Genomic DNA, 12904 nt, shown 5'->3' with positions numbered 1-12904 from the left:
AGACAACTCAAAACCTAAAAATCACTGCCAAATGAACATTTTAACCTCAGGTCTAGTATTTTACAAATGTGCCATACAAACATGAATATGGATCTAACAACAATATGGATTTAACATTGCAACATATTACAATGGTAAACTAAAAACATTTTCTTTAAAAAATTTGATTTCAAAAATTAGTTTTTATCCTAAAACCAGACTTTAGAATGTAATATAATCAAATTTCAATAATTTCTTACATTATTTATATACAAATCATACTGAGGGAATATGCCTCTAATAAAACCTTGTTACAATAACCACCTTCCTGAAAATAAGTGGTTTACAGTAATATGCAACCATAATTCTGTTAACTTGATGCCTATTTTTCATAATGCAGACGACTTGTGCTTCAGTTCACTGAATGCTTCCTTTGTGCAAGATAGGCAGCCTTAAAAATTAGTGCTACGTGAAAGGTTTATTTTTACCATAATTTTAAATGGCTAAAATAATGGTAATGCCTCAATTTAAAAAATACACATATGCACACATTTCTTTATCCTTAGATAATAGTTTTGTCTACATGAAGATTTAAAAAAAAAAAAAAAAAAAAAAAAAAAAAAAAGCTACTTTGCTGGTTTCCTTCACCTCAAAACTAAACAGGGAAAAAAAGCCTGGATACAATGTTCAATCAGTTCACATCTTGGTAACACAGATTAAAATATTAGGAAGAAGTTTCTTTTGGTCAGACGTCAAGATAATAGCAACTTTCAAAGTGGATTAGACTAAACAAGTGCCCCATTGCAGTATAGCCATAATATTAATTTATAAACACAAAATGAAAAGGGGACTCTCACAATTTCCATTAAAAATCAGAGTGCAACATCTATATTTAAACAACTTTATTAACAGTCAAGCAGTGATTAACATTCACATCTATTATGTCACATCATACAAATGTAAATACAAAATTACTACAGTACAATATATATTCTCTGCATGATCCAAAATATTTGGTGGCCCCAAAAAACTTTCTTTAAAATTCAGCAGCTTATCAAAAATTAAAACCATATTCTATTTAAAATGAAGTTCTGTTAGCACAGAGTCAGACTTCAAGGTATATCAATTTAGTACAGCTTGAGAAGTTGCAGGAGGATGTTTGAAGGTAACATTCTAACATTGTGTGGCAGATACAAGAAACATTAGATTTAAAGCTTTTAAGCATAACTCATACAACCTAAGTTGTCAGCAGAAAGATCCAGTTGTTTTCACTAATGCTAAACTACTAAATTATTGCACCCAATGTTAACAAAGTATTAAATTGAAGAACTTTTAATATTAATTAATTTACAATATTTAAACTTATTTATCCTTGCAAGTGACAATCTATTTAAATTTAAGTAGTGCCAAGTAAACCTAATTACACAGTACTTTCTTATGCTGCTTTCATAAAATTATCTACATCCTTAGTTTGGTTATATTTTCACTAGTAAAGAAAACAAAAAGTATGGTGAAAGTACAGTGATACCCCTTTATAATGCTGGTATGAGGGGGCCAATACTGACACCTAACTTTAAAAGCTGTGTAATCACTTTTGCTGTATCTTGTTCTTTCTTGGGATATGATCTGAGTTAATATCTGAAACTAGAATACCTACATATGGCATAATGGGATTTTACTGTAAGTCAACTTAAAAAAAAAAAAAAAAAAAAAGAAAGGTAAACTGTTTTGCCTGACTCATACAGTGCTTGGCAAACAGATTTGGCTAGATTTTTTTTAAAAAAAAAGAAAAAGCATGTTGGAAAGTATTCTAAATTCCTTCACATCATGCATATATTTTGCTAATTAAGTATCTCATTTTAAAAAAAATTCACAATAACTGTGGGGGATGCAAACCACAATGAATATAACAATCTGATTGTTGTAAAATCAATTATTCTAACAATTATACCTAGAGATTAAGAATTAGCACATATAAATATCAATTGGGGAAAAGGCTATATAATACAAAGAAAACAAAAGCAACCCCCCCCAACCATATTAGAAAGCATACAGGTGAATAAAATTACCCTTCTATAATGGTTATCTAAAAGTGGCATCAAAGATGTCTCAATATTTAATACAATATGTAATGAATATCTGTATGCAAACTAAATTGGTGTCCAACCAAACAATACTAGGTGGCATTCTTAGTAGTTATCTGTAACTCTCTGGAGATTTTAACTACCCCAAGTCCTTAGTAGATACTCTGTAAACCTTGTAAGGTTCTTAAAAATTTCACTGCCTACATTTCAATAAAGGTACTAACGAGCAGTTGATAATGTTCATTTTAGTTGTTCCTACTATTTTATTAGCAATAAACTTAATATGCAGTGCTGTATCTAAAGCATTTTATTTAAAGAAGGACTTAAATCGAAATTATGCATGATACATTCTTCCTCTGGGAAGAATGCTTTTGCACCGTTATGTTAATACATTCAATATGAATAAGATTACCTATATGAAACCAATTTTTCCCCCATCATAAAAGGTTATATCTTAAATACTTAGTTTAGATTTGATCAGCCCAATTGTCCCATTTCAGCTGTGCAGCTTGCAATAATGTTTTCTGAATAACTTTAAGGGAGAAAATCTTCCATTTACCTATTCTTGAATGTGTAGCTGGGGTGGGGGGGTGATAGAGGGTGGGGGAGCCAAATCCTCCCATTTCGAGGTAAACCTGCAGATAATTTCCCTATGTAAAGGTTTTACACAACCCCAAGTGCTAATAACTGGGTAGGAAAATTGGGCTAAATAGAAGTTCCTCTATGAAATACATAAAAAACATGTATAATGAGTTTAACAAGCATGTGCCCCCCAACCAAAAAAAGGGTACAAGAATTTATTCACCTGAGATAAAACTGGTATCTGAATATTTCGTTACTGAGTATGCAAAGAGTTTCAATTAATGAAAGCCAGTTGAAATTTTAAAATATACATTTGATTCTATTTTACAGTATATGCAATTTACTTCAGAACAATGCAAAAAGTAAGAGTCTTTAACAAAAAAATATCACAGTGTCTATCAATGTTAATTACAAAATGAATGCTACTTGATTTTTTTTCTTTTAAAGATGCAATGGCTTAACTAAGCTTTTTAGTTTCCACTCTTAAAATGATGTGTCTTAACATGTCCATCAAAATCAAGTAGCAATAATCTAAAGCATCAGAACTGGCTCTTAAAAGTATTATTATTTACACATTGATTATTTTGAAAATAACCAACTAGAAAATGTACAAAATGATTTTTACACAGTATGAAGTCATTAGAGATTAGACAATATGAAAAGCAGACTAATTTCCTGAATACATAAATGAAAACCTGTGGCATTAAGTTCATGTACTATTTTAATTTTTACTTGGAACTGCCAAAAGATGCATTTAAATTATATTAAATACACTTTCTGTTACCAACTTAGGTTGATCAGCAGCTTTTGTTCACTGTTAGAATCCTTTAAAGAGGGAAGCTCAAACAGGAAAAAGAAGGCATATATAAAAACAGTAAACACTGACCTCCTGAGGTTCCTACAACATAAAAATATTCAAGTAGAAAATCTACATCACTTAGCAGCGGCTATTTTTGTAGTTGAGCACACTAACAGCACTTTATTCAGTGTGTAAGGAGCAGATGAAGTAAGCCGTGCTTTTAGCATGCCAAGAGGCAGAAACACTGGAATGTAACAAAGACAAACTCACAATTCCATGAACATTCAGTCAACATTCAAAAACTGTCAAGACTACACCACAAGAAGATGCTATATATCCCATGATGCAATAATTTGAATCACAACTATTAATGCTGAATAAGAATGGATCTTACTTCAAACTAAAACTTAAATGGCTTCTGCAAATCTCTGTTATACTATGTATTAGAAATATGGTTTAATTATATATAGTAGTAAAAGGACCTCCTCAAGAGAATGTCTCAAATGATGGTTAGTCCTATTTTAGCTTTTTTTTTTAAATTAATTTTAAAAGTACTCTTTTCTTACTTCTGAGGCCAAATTCATAGCCCTTAATGGGCACAATTCTAAATATCCCTATAAATATGATAAACACTTGTACAAGTGGGTCTATGGTCTAATCTAACAAGTGACAGTGTTGGTTTTAATCAACACATAATTGTCACAATGAAATACAGGTCCAAATAACACTGAATTACATACATATCTATCTCTACAGATATATACACGTGTATATCTATAGAGATATATAAAAGACCAGTTTTAGCTTCTATGTTTGGAGTGAATTTGTCATTTCTATCTGAAATGCTTAACCAATAACTATCTTATAAAAATAATTAAGTCTGTTATCTAAGGTGTTTCCCTTACCAAACTTTTAAAAGTAATTTGTAGCACTTAGGTTTTCATTTAATAAAATAGTGACCCAATTTAGAAGGTTGAGAGATTTAACTAGGAAGCAAAATTTAAGAGCTTTGAATGAAGCGATGGAATTTGAAAGCAAAAAAAGGTGATGTGCCTTTTTGATTTTATAATTAAAAAAAATAAGGTGCTCTATGTGGCATTACTGAATTTACTTCATTGAGTTTATGCACCACAGACTCCAAAAGCACATCATTTACTGAAATTTGCAAAGCCAAGGTGGAAGTGGGTAGAGGAAGGGGAAAGGAATGTGTAAAAAATTTGCTGCATGCTATCATGCACTTGAAACTATTTTGAAACAGCATTTATAAATTCACACACACAGCTCAAAACTTCAGTGCAATGGCTGTATCATTCAATACCCTTAAAGAATAGAACCATGCAAAGAGGAGCGATTTCTTATAAAAACTGTTATCCAGTATTCATTCTGCAATGCAAAAGTGAGAAACTAAAAATACAAAAAGGCTGTTATGGCTTAACGTTTTTGTTGCAGATTAATTATGCAGCATTTGAAAAATGGAAAGGTGTGGCTTCATCTCTGACCAGCAGAGTTAAAAGAAATCTCTCCATTTTCCTTCATCATCATGGGATACACTGTTCAGGCAATCTAAATTAATAAAGACTTGCACTTTCATGTGGACACAAGATCAAGTGTACCAGTTAGATTTTTCACATTCACAGTATATAAGAAAATACACATGGAAGGAAAAGTAAAGGGTTAACTTAACAAGGATTTATTCACAGGAATACATGTAAGTAGAGAAAACAACAGAAAAGCTAAACAAATGAAATGAAGAGGATCCAAACCATCTTTCACTCTGTCGCTTTTAACTCGCCCCTTGTGCATGTACTTAGGGCACAGAGGGCCACCAACATGCGCCATACAGTGCAGGGACCCTGCATTACATCCATAACTTAAACATCTCTTTAAGATCATGCTTTGAACAAAAAAGAAAGCTTAGAAGGTATATGTTGAGTGGGAATAAACACTGAAATATAGCAATCATGTCATCAACTTCTACAATTGTCTTGACGTGCCAACTAACATTTATGCAGCCTTTACAGATCTTTTACCATGAAACTTAGTTTTAGAAGTTTTGATAAAATCACTAGTAGTATATAACCATGCAGAAAGCACATCACACTGACAGCACAGAGGCAAGGGTTTTGCACAGGTATATCAGCTTTCCACATTGTGCAGGTTACACACAATACAATATCAATCTTATTCCTAACAGATCCTAAAAAGATATTTCAAGGCCTAACTGTAAACTACAGTACTTTATATCTATAGTCTTAATAAAAATAAAATCCACAGAATCTTAAAGGAATTTTCAATGCAGGGCTATATTGAATTGGTAAACTGCAACACAAACTGGCGCAACATAGGTAAATGAATACCAATCTCACTCTAAGTGATGCAAGCATGCTACTTTCCCACTAATTTAAATTACTTTCAATCACTATGAGCCAGAATGCATGCCTGAACCTTAAACTGCACATTAATAATAATGCCTTGGTCTAAAAATTAAATCTAATGAAGTACAACCGTCAAATTATATTCACTACATTAATGTTTTAAATGTAAAATTAAGATGTCAATCTTTAGTTTGATATGCCCCTCCCCCATTTCTCCCACCCCCATCCCCCAAAAGGTGAAAGGAGTGACTCATTTGGCATTTCACAGGGCGCTTCATTTTGTTTTAATTTGTCTTTTTTTTATTTCCAACTTCTTTTGGGGTACCTAAATTTTAACTCAAAGGAACCTGCTTCTACTATGGGTAGCAAGCTCCATTTTAACTGTACTAACTTCATTTGTGTAGTTCTTCATTAACATGCAAATAACTAGAAATCCCACCAACTGGGAAAATTATGTAGAAAACCCTTATATTAAATTAAAAAAATAAAAAAAAGCCTCTTTACTGTTTGTAACCCCCATTCTTAGGTTTCCTTTATTGTGCGCTAAAGAATTTTTCCTCTCTTTCTTATCCCTATGGTTCAATTATATGGTTCTTGTTTTGGTACAATTCCCCATAATATTTCAGAATGTGCTGTTTTGTGAATAGATTTCTCTTTTTTTGCTTCTTCACATCCAGTGCGGAGTTGTAATAGGAGACAGATTTCCACCCACAAAGGCTCCAGATGTTAAAACGTTTCCCAACATCGACTTAATACAGTGACGGCAACACCTCCCTCCCGCCCCTCCCAGTAGGGTTGGGATTGTACTGTATTCCCTACTGGTTTACCCTTCCCCCCTGTAAAGGGTAACATTTTCCCTGGGTGCAGAGGCTCCCTCATAGTCTCCCAAGACTGAAGGACCTGTAAAAAAAGAAAAATTTTCTTTTACTAAATAGGAATGTACACACTGGTATAAAAATCACAACTTCTTTTACCTTTTTAAAGTCCCCTATGTCTAGCTCCATTACAAGTAAACAAGATTTTTAAAAACACACACACACACACACACACACACACACACACACACACACACACACACACACACACACACACACACACACACACACACACACTCTTCATTCAAATACTTAAAAAGTTAATCAGGTAGCCAGACTTTATTTGCAAATTAAAAAATTAGCATGACCCCTCCTCCTCCTCCATATTTAAACAAATTAATAATGTTGCTTTCCTTTGCCTTTCTATTTAGTTTCTGAATCAGATTAATGATCAATTGGGGAAGAACTGGCCAAAGGAGGCACAATATTAAATGTATTTTATGACAAATCCTGAAGTTATATGAATGTACTATTTATATAAGCTAACTCTCAAATGCAGTAGTCACCCATTATTGGTAAAAACTAAGCCAAAACATCACTTCTTCTAGGGAAGAGTTAAAAACAAACCATTTTTAAAAGTTATAATCCATTTGGCAGTTTGATAAAACCTATGGAGCTCTTTCTCAGAAATGTTTTATTACAAAGGAAACCAATTATTTGAAATAAAATTACCCATCCCTGCTCTAGAGTAAATACTGTCTGGAGGTGAATCAAACATTACGTGTTATCTTATTTCTTAGCTTTGATGGCAATCAATGTTCTCATCTAGCACTTGGGCATGATACTAAACAAGGCAAGTCTTAAAGTTTATCTTTATATTAACTTTTCTCAATATCCTTAATATTCTATTCCCAACCTTGTGTATGAATACCTTCGATAATGTTTTTTTATACATTATATTAAGCTCTGTAGGATTCAATAAGAAAAAAAACTGGAAAATATTTTTACATATTCTAAGAAATAAAAAGGGCAGGATCTCACAATTAGAATCTGTACCATAAAAATTTTAAATAGTTTTAAGGGAAAAATTTTGATTCCAGTCCTGACTACCTCAGAGAATGTAATGAAATTCCAATGAGATCATAGATAGGAACACACACTGACAACTGTAAACTAATTGGTAAAGTGATAATCTTTAACAATATCACTCAAATGCATATAATATAGTGATCTCTTAAGAATAGATATAACCTGTTTCATTTAATTAAACTTAATATTAATATATAAAGACATATGCAGCTATTCATTTAAAAAATATACAAATATATAATACATGCATACACATATTTCATACATATAACACACACATACTGCACAAGTGTATATATACAAGCACACACACATCCCACTACTGGATAAGTGGGGGTAAAACACTTTTCAACCCTTCAAAAACAAAGAACAGTGACACAGCTAATGTCAGTACATTATTTTTAACAACTTTATATTCATTCTGAACTTACATATTTATTTCCTCCAAAAGAATTTAATGTTCTTGAGGTCAGGAATTGTCTTAATCTTTCTATTTGTATCCCCAGCACTTAGCATGATACTTAACAGCAAACATAGACAAGCTCTTAATAAATGTTTGCTGACTGAAGTCTGAACACAGTTATCATTATGATTAATTTAGAATTGCTGGCAGAACAGGACAGATGATACTTAGGCCTTCTCTGCTATATTAATAGGTGCTGAAATGTGGAAATAGCCTAGATGTCCATATTCTAATACTTGAGTGTTGGCAAGTCAATAAACTACCCCTATTAACTTGATATCCCATGTCATTAGTTAAAATAAACCCAACACACTCTCCTGCCTACATATTTCAATACTTTCCCCAATGCTTTATTGTGAGATCTCAAGGAACTGAAATCTACATACAGTAATTAGGCTTTTCTCATCCCTTTTTTGTTAATTACTGCGCAAGGGCACCAGTGATAGCCAATATCTCACCTAAATATCTAGATGAAGACATAACAAGCCAATACAAAACTGAGGACAATTCAATCATATAGTAAATTTTTTCCATGAGGTTGGCTCTGAAGCTTCCAAGAGTGTGGCCAAGTATTTAAACTGTTCACCTCAATTTCCTCAACTATAAAATGGAGATCACAATAGCGTTAATATTATCACCAGGTTGTTGTGATGAGTGGAGAGAGAGAGAGAGAAAGAGTGTGTGTGTGTGTGTGTGTGTGTGTGTGTGTGTGTGTGTGTGTGTGTGTGTGTGAGAGAGAGAGAGAGAGAGAGAGAGAAAATAAAGTTTGCACAGAACATAGGAGTTTATGTTTACACCCCATCCCTTCCCAAGTCCATGACCTCTCAGATAATTCTAGACCTATAGATATTAAATTTTAAGTTACATGTTTCTAATTGCCCTGTGAAAAAAATGTAAATTTATTTTTTATATAAGCATCATGCATGTATTTCAGATAAACTGATGCTAGATTGGGAGTAGTAATTACGGTGGATTCAATCTTATTCAGAACTCGAAAAGCAATTTTACACATACATCCAATTCTTGGCATCAGGATTAGAATCCTCGGGAATCTTCTAGCTTCTGGTCAAAGAAGCTATGCTATGGGAAAGTGTGGGAAATTCAAGCAAAGAGCCTTAAAAGAAACTTAAAGTATCACTCATTTCAATATATTTATCCACTAGAGATCTAAAATAATGTGATCTGGTGGATCACAGAGCCAAAAAATGACTTATAAAAGAAACAAGTATTAATAAATACACCTACTATAATATCCCGGATAGAGTACTAAGCATTTTTACAAATATCTCACTGATCCTCACAACCACCACAGGAGGTAGATCCTGATGCAGAGGTTAAGCAAAGTGCCAAGGTTGCACTGCCAATATGTCTGAGGGCATATTTGAACTCAACCTTCCTGAACTCAGATCTGGTGCTCTGCCCTGCAGCTGCCCTTTAGCATATTCTTTTGTCGAAAACCCTTGTTTTACAGATGAAGGACCCAACGCCCAGAAAAATGATCAGGTGGTAAGTCTTCTCTCTGCCTTTAGTCACTGGCTCTCACTAGGCCAAACTGCTTCCCTACCTTTTGCAAAGGCTATGTGACCAGAAGAACTGGCTAATCAAAGGAAAATGGAAGAAGTCCAAATTTATTATTTTAAAACTATGAGGAGGACACTATGCTTCAACTGCGCCCATGCCATTTAAGTAATTGGAGATTTTCTACACTTATGTTAATTTGGTAAAATATTTATTCTCCTGAAAAACTAAGTATGATTTATATCTTTCATAAATTAAAAACTTGTGAAATACTACACTCAAATTTGTACAACTACATTCCTTATTTGTATTTCATAAAACAATCCATCATCTTTTAGGAACTTACCCCTAATCATGGGACTGCAGCCTAAGTGCATGAGATTAAACTCCATAGTAAGCTGCAAGACGCTCTTTTAATGGAAGAGGAAATTGGTCAGAGAAACGTCTCCAATTTTCATCCCCAACTTGATTTTTAAATCCATGAAGGATCTGAGGGCAAGAGAAAGTACATTTTAATTTGTTAGTTTCTAAAGACCAACACTATTGAATCCTACCAACCCCCAATTAAAGAATACATTTTCTAACTTTTTTTGAACTTGTAGCACTGCTTGATTTCATTATCATTTCTTCTTTTTTAGGAGTGAATTTTAAATATTTGTTTAAGGAATTTTGATATATCCCTTTATGATAATATACAAAATTTGGGGTTCTTATTAATAAAGCCAACTTTGGAAATTACATTATAAAGATGCTCTTTATTGGCATGCTAGATAGCATCTCACCAGGAGTGGGGATTATGACTCCTACCCTTAAAGCTGCTCCAACACATCTGTTTAAGTGGTACAGGTGAATTTATTTGGACAAAACTTCCAATAAGATACTCTTCTAAGAAGAATACACCTTTTTCACATTAAGAAAAAACACACGATTGACCACAACTAGATTTCAATAATTTTACTATATTTAGTGGTTATATTGGCCAAAAGCATTTTACTTCTTAATTATTCAAAACAAAGGAAATCTTTTAGCTAAAAAAAAATTCAGAGCCACCAACCACATGAGGCTAAAAAAATTTGTTATTTAAATATTGTATACAATCTGCACTGATAAACTTGTTATCTTACAAAACATGTTCTAGATTGAACAGAATGGATTCAAGAACCTTAGTGTTACTATTAAAGATTCAACTTAAATGTGTCACCTGCTGATAAGAGCAATACACACATAAAATATAATTAATGCCACAACTTAAATTTTATCTTGTACTAAACAAATATTTTCCAGAATAAAAGAAAATGGAAATATCATAATACTCTTAATAGGAAAACAAATTTCAAAGCAAAAGTCATGAATAACCCAAAACCAAATGCTAGGATCTTAAGGACAAAGCTTTTTTTTTTTCTTCCCCTGAGGCAATTACGGTTAAGTGACTTGTTCAGGGTCACATAGCTAGGAAGTATTAAAGAAATAAAACTTTTAAAACAAAGATAGTTACCTTACAGAACATGTCTCTGAGATCATCTTTTGGACTAATCCACGACGCAACAGCATCACAAAAAAAAATAAAATCCTAGAATGTGAAATGTTGAAATATTATCAGGACTCCAAATTATATTTCTATTAAGTATCAACATGATAATAAAAAATCTAATTTAAATCAACTTTACAATAAAAAATAAACAGGCCAAAAGTATTAAAATCTAACTTTGTGTCCTATACTTCTCCCACTTTTCACATTGTCCTAATTGATTGTGCCCTACTACTCTACCTCAATACAACTACCCACCTCCACCCCGGTATTATTCCATCTAGATATTTTAAAAATTACTATGTGGTACATTGTACAGGACTGACATTAATTTAATTATTTCCTAGGTTTCTAGTTTTTGGTTATATAACACTTTAATATAAAGATTCTCCTTACAAGATGTCTAAGAAAAGAAAAAGAAATTTGCTGCCTTCAATTAAGGCCTACTAATAAAAATTGTTTCCTTTTTGTCATTCAAATTTATTCTGGAAAATAAGCTGGACTCTGAAACTCTAGAGAGAAAATGTAATAGTGATAAACTCAAAGCCAGAAAGACTGGAGTCTGCATCCTTCCTCTGATGCTAGCTTTGTAGTTATGGGTAAATTCTTTAACCTAAAGCATCCATTTCCTCACTTAATATAAAATTAATAAATTACATTTATAATCCTTAACTCACAAGGCTGGTAGGATTAGATGAGATTAAATGGTAATATACTTTGCAAACCTAAACTATTTTCATTACTAAATGGCGGTCCATTAAAAACTAGATTTTTATTTGTGATTTTCATTCATTATACAGAGCTATAAAGTATATATATATATATTAAAGAAAAGGTGCTCCTGAGGGGTAAGAACTGTTTCATTTATTTGTAATACCAACTCCTAGCACAATACACAGGACACAGCAGGATTTGTTGATCAATATAAATTCAAAAAAAAGTATAAAAAGTTCTTTAAAACCAGCTCAATATGCTGAAGGGTTTAAAATTAACACATGAAATGAGGTCAACTTTCCTAAACAAATAAATAAATAAATGAGTGAGTGAGTGACAGTTATTTAGAGACAAGAGAGGTCATCAATCTAAAATCTGTAGTTCTGTTGACCAAAAGATAATAGGGGAGAGAGGGGTGAAGGTGAAGGAAGGGGAAAAGAGAAAAAAAATTCATTAATGATTTTAATGGACAATTATCTTATTACTTTAGTTAGGACTTCATATGAAAACCCACAAAAAAGGCATTAACTACAATTCAGGCAAATTTCAGAAATTTTATATTTTCTAATTTTTATTAATGCCTGTATCACATGTTATAAATCAGTTAAGTGATATTACAATTATTCAACCAATGATTTTTAAATTATGAAGGCAAGCGAATAAAAAATTAACTACAAATACATAGGATTTATCACAACTTTTGCATTTGATTTCTTAGTTTTATTGCAATGGGTATTCTTGAGGAGCTATTGTGGTTATAAAAACTCATCAAACTTAGTATCAACCTGTAATAAATGTCTCTGAAAATTAGTCGATGAATGAATGAAATAAAACTACTTATTACACAATAGATGAATAATTCATTTGAACAAAAGCTTCATTAAAGGCCCTGTGTTGTTGCAATAACTTTGTGGAATTCTAAGTTATTAGCCCCATGAACCACCCAGGATATAACTTC

At 32.4% G+C, this 12904-nt stretch overlaps 1 protein-coding gene across 3 annotated transcripts in view; it reads right to left on the bottom strand.

Annotated features, from left to right (window-relative positions):
- Positions 1 to 5118: 5118 nt before the first annotated feature.
- TNPO1 (transportin 1) overlaps positions 5119 to 12904 on the bottom strand; it is a 105031-nt gene continuing 97245 nt past the window's right edge. For all 3 annotated transcript variants that reach the window (XM_074282243.1, XM_074282244.1, XM_074282245.1), the window contains 3 exons: positions 11200 to 11274; positions 10051 to 10193; positions 5119 to 6719 (listed from right to left, as the gene is read on the bottom strand). In XM_074282243.1, the coding sequence (XP_074138344.1) occupies positions 10086 to 10193; positions 11200 to 11274 (183 nt within the window). In that variant the 3' untranslated portion in view covers positions 5119 to 6719; positions 10051 to 10085. The remainder of the gene's footprint in view (positions 6720 to 10050; positions 10194 to 11199; positions 11275 to 12904) is intronic.

Source organism: Sminthopsis crassicaudata, chromosome 1 (assembly GCF_048593235.1).
Source record: "Sminthopsis crassicaudata isolate SCR6 chromosome 1, ASM4859323v1, whole genome shotgun sequence".
NCBI lineage: Eukaryota > Metazoa > Chordata > Mammalia > Dasyuromorphia > Dasyuridae > Sminthopsis > Sminthopsis crassicaudata.
The sequence above is the reverse complement of the archived record's forward strand: the minus strand, read 5'-3'. Positions and strand labels throughout refer to the sequence as shown.